General features: G+C 50.9%; 1 protein-coding gene across 1 annotated transcript; it reads left to right on the top strand.

The window, feature by feature from the left end:
- Positions 1-1,539: 1,539 nt before the first annotated feature.
- Positions 1,540-5,000, top strand: RTP2 (receptor transporter protein 2). Its single transcript, XM_010976123.3, has 2 exons — positions 1,540-1,703; positions 4,493-5,000. Exons 1-2 carry the CDS (start codon positions 1,540-1,542, stop codon positions 4,998-5,000), a joined length of 672 nt encoding a protein of 223 aa, XP_010974425.3.
- The last annotated feature ends 4,808 nt before the right edge of the window (positions 5,001-9,808 follow it).

Genomic DNA, 9,808 nt, shown 5'->3' with positions numbered 1-9,808 from the left:
CTGAGTTGTCTTAATTCAGTGTCAAGAGATTTCAGTTAAGAGATGGTGAGTTCAAGGAAGAAATCAAATTTGAAAAATAAAAGGCCCTTCTATAGCTCTCAGTGAGGGGCTCTGAGACACAGTCTTGTCCTTTCCGAGGTCTTCAGCACACAGCTGGCGGAGAACACTTCCCCACTCCCCACTGCAGGAGGGGTTGTGGTGGTGGTGTCCCTGACCCCATCCCATGCGATCACCACTTGGAGGCAACGGCCGGTCGAGTCTGGAACTCAGCACTGAAAGCTCTCCTTCTGGTTCCCAGCAACTCTTTTCAATTCTGCATTCTCTTCGCGCTGTGATCTGATTTCCAGGTGAAAGAACCATAAGATGATTACAGCTTAGATGTTAGCTAGTACGCCTCCCCTGTGGGGGTGAGAAGACGGAGTTCCTCTATGGGGAATGATTGGATTCTAAGATCACGCAGACCTTGGGGCAAAGCTGCAGTTGGCTGTCGAATAGCCTGGTCTTTTCCCTGCTGGTTGAGGCTGCCTCTCTCCGGTGACTGTACCTCCATTTGGATTATGCAAATTTGGAGCCAAGTTCCCTTCTAGTGTCTAAAATATTTAAATTGGGCATCAGGGAGCTGTGGTGCCCTGTCGCCAGGCCTCTTAGCAGCAGCGCAGGTGGCAGGAGACTGCAGCTCAGGACCGTGTTCCCCCAGCAGCTGCCTGGGACCAGGAACCAAATATGAGCTTTAACAATTGCATGACTTTATGGATCTGAAAGGTTATCACTGTGTTTCTCACATCACCTGAAGTTACTTTATTGCACCACCTGGTCTGTGATCTCAAAGGGACCACGTGGTATTTCTCTCTCAATCCTTATGTGTCAGGAGCTCAGTGGTACTGCAGCAAATGAACACAAGTTCTTGGTTTCAGAAGACCTGCATCTGAATCTTGGATGAGTCACTTAGAGTTTAGTGTGTAAACCTCAGCTTCCTGATCTGGATGAAAGGGGAAAGAATCCCTGACTTGCCAACACACAAGTCACGCAGCTAGTGCTTGGCACATGGTAAATGGTGGTCCAGCTCATCATGGGGTGTGGGAGCCCCGCATTTCCTTGCCCCTGCTTCTCCCTGGCCCCCTAGGGTATCACAGTTACCATCGCACGTGATGTGGAGAATGCTTGGAAGAGCAGCAGGGGTGAAACAGGACCATGAAATCGTCCTTGCCTCCTGGAGACCCCCGCGGGCCTGGTGAGTGTGGTCTGGGACTGCGTCTCCCACCTCACTCACTGCTCTTAGTGTCACCGCCCAGCCTTACCTCCCTAGCCTAGCTCGGGGCCCTGGCACACTCCTTTGGGACTTCCCTCTTCCCCAGTCCCAGCCCCAGCTGCCATGGTAACAGGTTCCAGGGTGACGAAGGAGGTTGCTGGGTCCTGTTTCCTTCTGGTCCTGTCAGTGTGGATTTTCAGACCTCAGACACTGTGCTGCTCTGCCCCTACCCGACCATCCTGTGTCCTCCCTTGGGTTGAGTCCAAACTTCCAGCCTTGCCAGCAGGACCATGTGTACCAGCCTGACCACTTGCGAGTGGAAAAAAGTCTTCTATGAGAAGATGGAGGTGGCAAAGCCAGCTGACAGCTGGGAACTCATCATAGACCCCAACCTCAAGCCCAATGAGCTGGCCCCCGGCTGGAAGCAGTACCTGGAGCAGCACGCCTCGGGCAGGTGAGAGGTGGGGTGGGGGGGGTGGGTGCTACGGGCAGCCCTGCAGCACAGCCCCCGGGACAGCTTCCAAGGGCAGGCAGAGATACCTGGAGCCCGACGCTGGGGTCAGCTCAGGTTAGGAGGCAGAGAAGGAACTGCCAGGTGGGTGGAACAGGCCTGGGTCCTAATCCCGGCTGTACTACTGACTCCTGGATGATCCTGGCAAGTCATGTTCTGTCTTTGGGTCTTGGCTTGCCACAGTAAACAAAGAGTTGTAATTCTTCAATGCCCCTGCAATCTCTGACATTTTCAATGTTTTTATCTTTTTGTAACTTCTTAAAGATTGGTAGGGACTGAGGCCATGAGATCTACTAGGGAAAGTCTTAGCTCTGCTCCAAGGTCTGTTCAGTGAACTCAGTACAATTAGATTTGAGTACAAAAAAACTTTATTGTCCACCTGCTACGTTCTGGAAACTGGCTTCCCAGCTAACCACCACTGTGAATTTGGGCGAGTCCTTTTCCTTCTGTGGTCTAAGTTTTGCAAAGTCAGGGAGTTGGCCTTAGGTGATCCCTCAAGTCCCTTTTACCTATGGGTCTGTGACAAAAAGACTTAGCTTTGGCCAGGAGTTCCAAAGGTCCTTAGGGCCCAGCATCTCATACATTATAGCAGCCACATGTCTGTCATACAGCAGAGTCCTTGAGGTCAAGAGGACATGGCCATCTGAAGCCACATGCCTCTCCCTTTTTTAGACCGTGGTTTGGGATTGAGGCCACAGAATGCCCTGCCCAAGCTGCCTCAAGCTCATGTCCAGGGTCTGTGCAGGCCTATTCCCTGGCTCCGTTAATTCAAGAACAGACAGTAACTCTAGGCCCCTAGGGAGGAAAACAGGTGGCTGTGTCCTGGGGGTGTGGACACACAGACTGGGCTGTTCACACCTGCTCGCGGTGCTGGGGGCGGGTCCTGAAGGAGGCAGGCTGTGGGTGGGGAGTTTACATTGTACTCTTGTCCCAAGATCTGCAAATATTAGATTGAAGCTGCCTTTGGGACAAAAGACAGAGAGACAGAGGTTGGTTGATTCATTTCAATTCAAATCCATTCAAGAGACATCTCTTGGGCATCTGTTCTGTGCTGGGTCCCAGCTCTGTCTCTGACTAGCTGTGTGTGTGCAGAGAGCTCTCTTTCTCTCTGTGCTTCTGTCTCATCTCAGTAGAATGAAAGGCTGACTAGATGATCCTAAGATCCCCTCCCACTAGATCTGGTGGTTTAGGATTTAAGATCTGAGGTCTGGCTTGAGGGAGGGGAAACAACTCTGGATTGGCTTGATTAAAAGATGGAGAAGGACGAGACTGCCGATGTGAAGCTCTGTGCTGGCTGGTGGGAGAGGTGCAGGGGCCCAGGGATTGGGGGGGCTGAGCTCCACAGGCTTGTGACTCCTCTTGCCTTAGGGCTCAGATGGTCCTATTCTTGGCAGGTGACCTGTGGCTCCCAGTTGGAATCAGGCAGGACTGGGGAAGCACCACCCTTGTGCATATTCTATGCAGAGGCTTACCTCATCTGTAAGCCATGGGATGCATGGTGCCCTGCAGCTCTGGCCCACCATCAGGGGACACCATCTTCTGGCTCAGGACCAATCAGGCTGCTCTGGCTGAGCAACCCTGCCTTGGGCTGTGCTGAGTACTGTTCTGCGCTTTTGTTGCCCAGGGTTCATCTCCACCCCACAGGCTGGGCTGCGTGATGTTTGGCATACAGTAGGCGCTGGGTGGTATCTATTGGATTTAATTGAAATCCTCATCCGAGATCCTTCAGGGCCATGACAGGTGTCCCAGGGAGGGTCAGCAGTGAAGGCAGACTCAACCCAGTGGACCCTGGACTGCCTTAAAACCTTGGTAACAGGCACCTGGAAGAAGTTTATCTCAAGGATGGAAGGAGCTGCCCTGGAGGTAATGAGTTCTCTGTCATTAACAGAGGATGGAGGCTGAGATAAGTCCCAGGCCACTTCCCTCCGTGTTTCCTGAGGCTGGGTCTCTAGGGGGCCCAGGTGAGACAAAGCAGCCTGTGAGTATGTAAGTGCACGTGTACATATGTGTGTGGAGGGGCTGCAGACCCGGATCCACCTTTCTAGTTTCTGCTGCGGGGCTGGAGTGGGGTCTAGGGATGATTTGTCAAGGGGCAGGGGAGTGTTCTTTGTGAAGGTGCAGGGACCAAACTCTGCAGTCCTCCTCCTGATGGCCCATCGCCCATCCACTTGTCCATCCGGTGGATTCTCGGGGGTTATTCTCTGGGTTATCCTCAGTGGTCTATGTGCTTGGGACAGCTAGAGGCATCTCTTCGCCCCAGAACAGACAGGGTGCAAGAGTGAGACTTGTGGTCATCCCCTGTATCAGAGTCATGGGAGGTCTGAGAGGAAGGATCCTTATCGGACACGATTACCCTGCATTTCACTGAAGAGAAATAAGGCCCAGATTGGGGGAGTGACCCCCATGCAGCGTCCAGACCCTTGTCCTGAGTGCATCAGGTTTGGGGAGGGCCGCGGCCACGAGAAAGCGCGCAGGAGGCAAACTGGAGAGCACTGCTGGAAGCCAGATTGCTCCAGCATCTGGCTCTTGAGGATGCTGCTCCAGGCCCAGGGGAGCTCCCTAGGAGGAGGCAGAGATGCCGGCTTTGGCACCAGTGAACCCAGGAGGCGGTAAACATCCCGCCTCAACTTCCAGGCACAGGCACACAGGGCCCTTCCTTTCTAGGCTCCTCTAGGCAGGCTGTCGCTGGGAGGGAGGCCCACCGTCTACATCCCTGCCTTCCTTCCCTGCAGGTTCCACTGCACCTGGTGCTGGCACACCTGGCAGTCGGCCAACGTGGTCATCCTCTTCCACATGCACCTGGACCGCGCCCAGCGGGCGGGCTCGGTGCGCATGCGCGTCTTCAAGCAGCTGTGCTACGAGTGCGGCACGGCGCGGCTGGACGAGTCGAGCATGCTGGAGGAGAACATCGAGAGCCTGGTGGACAACCTCATCACCAGTCTGCGCGAGCAGTGCTACGATGAGGACGGCGGCCAGTACCGCATCCTCGTGGCCACCCGCCCGGACAGCGGGCCGCACCGCAGCGAGTTCTGCGAGGCCTGCCAGGAGGGCATCGTGCACTGGAAGCCCAGCGAGAAGCTGCTGGAGGAGGAGGCGACCTTCTCGGGTGCCTCCAAGTCAAGGGCCCAGGAGGCCTTGGGCTACAACTTCTTCTCCCTTCGCTGGTGCCTCTTCTGGGCCTCCCTCTGCCTGCTCATTGTCTATCTGCAGTTCTCTTTCCGAAGCTCTGCCTTCCTTTAGTGGAGTTGTTTGCGGGTGGGAGGAGGGTGCGTGGGCGTGAAAGTGTGGCAGATGCGGTTCTGGTCCCGATTCTGCTACAGATTCAATACACAATGCTGGACAACCCAGTTACCTCTCTGGACCTCAGCTTATTACTCTGCAGAAGGAGAGGGTTGCTCTAGGAGATATTTAACGATCCTCCCATTAAAATGTACAGTGACTGAGGGGATGAGAGAAGGGTCTAAAGAAGACATAAATCTCTCCAGGTGTCAGTACTTAACTCACAGGAGTATCTTCTCCCTCCACCTCCTCCAACTCCACCACCGCCTCCACCTCCATGTCTACCCCTCCTTTTGCTTCATTTCCCTATCCCGTATCCCATTAGGACCCCGTTAGGTCCTGTCTGTCCCTGCCTCATTCTCATGCTCTGATCTTCCTGCCGTGGTTCCACTTCAGTAGGGCGGTGGCCCCACCCAGCTCATCTTCATTCAATATTCAGTGTGTCATCATCAGGTCCTACCCTGGAGAGCCTGCTGCCACCATTCTGAAAGGCTCCGTTTTTAACTCTGGTGCTCAAGTCCACTTGCCTGGAGTTATTCAGAGCTGCACTGTCCAATATGTTAGCTGTTAGCCATCCATATGCGGCTATTTAAATTTATATTAATTAAAATAAAATTTAAAATTCAGTTGCTCAGTCGCACCAGCCACATATCAAGTACTTAGTGGCTGCTGGTTACCATGTTGTACTGTGTGGATATGGAACATATTGGCAGAAATTTCTATTGAACAGCACTGGTTTAGAACCTGAAATTCCCACTTAAATGTATGAGGGTTCATAAAATAAGAAGTGGGTACAGGTTTAAAGGTTCAGCATGAAGCCTTCTGGGGGCAGGGATGGGGCTGGGGTTCAGTAGGGGTACACAAATAAATATGTAACTGCTGTGCTCTGATCGTCAGTTAACTGGAATCTGTGGGTCCCAGTGTTGCCTAAACATTTTTCCTGGGAAGGAGGACCTGTAGAAATCGAAAGATGATGGCGCTCTGTGTGTGTGTGTGTGTGTGTGTTGGTTTAGGGCTTGGAGAATATATTCCTGTGCTCTGCAGAAATGTGTAAACGGTGGCATCACTCCTTACTCGTGATGTAGTGTCACGTGTGATGTCATCCTGGAAGAAAACACCTTGTAGCAAATTCTGTAGCTGTCCTGGATCCTGGGGATGGTGAGGGAAGGGGCAGATAAGGCAGATCTGTGGAAGTGGACCATCCAGGTGACAGTGGGGCTGTGTGTCTCCATCACGGGGAGGCAATGACCAAGGGGAAGCGTAAACAGTAGAGACAGTACCTGGATCCCAGCAGCTTTCCTTTTGCCCGGCCCACGAGGCTGCCCCACTAGGGGAATGCACTTGCTGTGCTCATTCCCTCAGGCATAACTGTGACTGGCCCCCACTCCATGGTCAAACCGTCTCTATCTCACTTGGCTGCCACCTTCTGCAGCCCCTCCTTGAAGAGATCATAGCAGCACTTGCTCCTTGGTCTTCCATTTCCGTTTCCTCTCTGCTGCAACATTCTGTCTCTCAGCATCCCTTACATGCTGGTGTTCCCCGGACTCTCTCACTCTGCTGCTTTTCCCTCAGTTATACACCCCAACTCATGACTTAGGTTTCCACTGCATATGAACTCCTGGTCCTTATGGCTCCAAGCGTTTCCACTGAACTTCAGACCCCCAGACCAATTGACCTGTCCCCTGGGAGCTTTCTCAGCATCACCAAAACTGATCTCATCATTTTGCCACCCAAACTTGCTCCTCCTCCTTCCGAAATCTGGGAGTTATCTCCTGACCTCTCTCACCGCCCTGCCTCACCCCGCCCGAATCCGTCACCATATCCTGTTGATCACTCTTCCCAAGTCCCTCTAGGATTGGACTCCTTTCTTTCCCACTTCCTGCTGCCTGAACTCATCATTTGTGTCTCTTGCCTCTGCAGCCTCCTTAGTAATCGTCAAGCCTCTAACCTCCTCTCTTACAGCCCACCTTCCACTCTACCACTTTCCTGGGGTGATTTTCCAGTAATCAGATGTGATCAGCTCACTCCCCGGCTTACACTCTTCCAGACCTCTCTCCTGCTAATGGATAAAACTTAGTCTCAGTGGCCAGTGCACCTCATTTCCAGATAAGGATAACACGTACCATTAATTGAGAAGGACTCAATAAGCATGTGCGATTATAATCACTTACTATGTGTGAGATGCTGTGCTCAGCGCTTTGTGTGCATTGAATTTGAAAACCATCCTGTGAGGCATGTGCTCTTATTATCTCTGTTTTCTAATCGAGGCTTAGAGAGGGGAAGAAACTCCTTCATGGTAATCCAGTTAATATGTCAAGGTCCTGAAGTTGAAAGTCAGGGTCTCTCCAATCCCAGAACATAAATTCCCAATCAATTCTGCTATCCTGCCTCTCTGATCACGCAGATACCCCTCCAGGTCAGATGTGTGTGCTCCCCGGAGCCCCATTCCCACCTGGCTTTCAAGAGCATTTCCTTCAGTGTCAGTTTGAGCGTGAGCTCCACGTGAAGCCTTCCTTCCCAGCCCTGGGGGTGCTTGGGTCTTGGCACTGGAGGCTGCCTCCGCCGCTGCCCTTCTCAGACTGTGTCATCACTGCTTGTGTGCTTGTGGTCTGCCTGCCACTGTCACTTGCTTTTCATCTTTCCCTCCCCAGTAACTAACACAAAGTCATGGCTTAATCAGAGTGGTTGACTGACTAAATTCTCTTGTTGGATGCAATATTCTCTACCCCACCCTCGCTCCTGTCCTGCATATTTCATGTATTGTGCTACCCCAAGCTGGAAGTGAAGGGGATGCTAACTTTGTACCACCTCTTGTGTCTAATTTCCCTTTGATAACAACCCATGAGAGAGGCACTATGATTATCCACACCTATGGGGGAAGACTGAGGCTTAGTGAGATGTCCAGTTTTGCAAGGTCTGTGAGCTGGTTATTTTAAATCTGGTATGGGAGCCAAGGCTGCCCAGGAATAAAGAATTAAATAGGCCTGTTTGGGCTCAATACATTGTGTATGTTGAGACTCAGCTCAGATCCTGTACAAGGACCACGGCTCTTTACCAGAGGGCAGAGGCACCTGCTAACATCCAGAAGACAGCTGGACATCAGACCAGTACCTGAAGACAAGGAGGGAAGTTGGACTTCTAGAAACCTGGAAACAGAAATGTCCGAAAGATGTGCAAAAATTGTCAGCCAGGATGGCTGACAAGAGCTTTAGGAGAGAACTTTTGCAGAGTTGGTGTGAGGTTAACCTTATGAGCATGTACCTTTGTCTCTGCAGTGTGAAAGGAATATTTATTCTCCACCTCTCATGAGACTTATGTGTTCCAGGCAATCTTTCAGGTAAACCAAGATGGGGTTTAAACCAAGATGCTGTTTAAAGCCCTTTTACAAGGAGCCAGACATGTGATCACACTACTGCTGGACAATAAGGTAATTGCTGTAATGGGAAAAATACCACCATGGTCTATCTTGTTTCAGGATATTTAGATATATGGGTCTGCCCCTTTGTGTTATGGGCTCTAAAAGGACAGGGTGTGTGTTTTTTGGCATCAATCCTCTGCAATGGCCAAGAGTAAATCTGTAAAGAAATGCCCAGCTTCTTTTTCAGGAGAAAATGGGGATCAGGATCTGGAAGACAGCTTTCAACAGGCATGGAATCCAGGGCTGGACTGGACTAGCAAGTTATCTTGTGCATTTATTGTAGTTGCAAGAATCTGTTCTCACTAGAGCTCATCTCACCTCTCCTTCGATCTAAGAACAAGTTTCCCAGATGTACTAGTCCTCCATTTAGAACCCAAAGCTGACATCTGTTTCCCTGTGACTCCTGCTGTCAAATGTTTCTGAGCCAACTGTGCATTTTTTCCCCAAGGCATGGCATTGGTTCATCAATTTATTGGAAATTTTTTATGATTAGAAAATGTAGATTTAGGGTAAAAGGGAGACAACAGTGATTCCCCTTCAGCAAGATGGTGATATGAACAGGTTGAAAGCTGCATGGTTAGAAAATCTGCTTAAGGAATGGAGGCTTGACCTTATATCTTGATACCCCTTATTTGTGATATCTCTGATTCTCTTGCTAGAGAATACATTCCCCATAATGCTGTTGAAAGGTGGAAACCCTGAAGCTCTTCATATTTATGCCATGAGCATTCAGATAAACTCCCACCCGCCACTAATTCACTGTGTGGTTTGGGGTAAAACATTTCACTTTTCTGGGCTTTTATCATCATACCCCACCCACCAATTCTACTGCTGTATTAAGCCTGGTTTCTAGTTTGAACAACTGATGTACCTGGATATTGAGGAACTTCCTGGGGACAAGATTCCAATGTGTCCATAGTTAAGATTTAGCTGATCAAGGTATGTCTGTCAGAAGGAGGGTGGGGTGGGGCCTTACAACAGCAGCCAAATTGCAAGAAGAGATTCTAGAGCCTCCTGGTAGGATCTACGCTTTGGAAGAAAGCATCCAGCAGGATGAGCATGACCCCATTTAAGGGGCTTGTGGTTTGGAGGCAAAAGAGTGGCCCCAGGTTGGAGGGTGACCATGACCTGAATCACCAGCTCTGTCTTGTCCCCTCCAGCTGAGGGAAAGAAGAGGCTTGGTTAATGTATTAGTTTCTTACAGCAGCTGTAACAGATTACCACAAACTGGTGGCTTCAGAAAGCTGAAATTTATTCTCTTGCAGTTCTGGAGGCTAGAAGTCTGAAATCAAGTATCAGTCAGCTGTGATTCCTCCAGAGGCTCTAGGGTAAAAGTCTTTCCTGCCTCCTC

Source organism: Camelus dromedarius, chromosome 2 (genome assembly GCF_036321535.1).
Source record: "Camelus dromedarius isolate mCamDro1 chromosome 2, mCamDro1.pat, whole genome shotgun sequence".
NCBI lineage: Eukaryota > Metazoa > Chordata > Mammalia > Artiodactyla > Camelidae > Camelus > Camelus dromedarius.
This window is presented reverse-complemented; position numbering and strand designations above follow the sequence as displayed.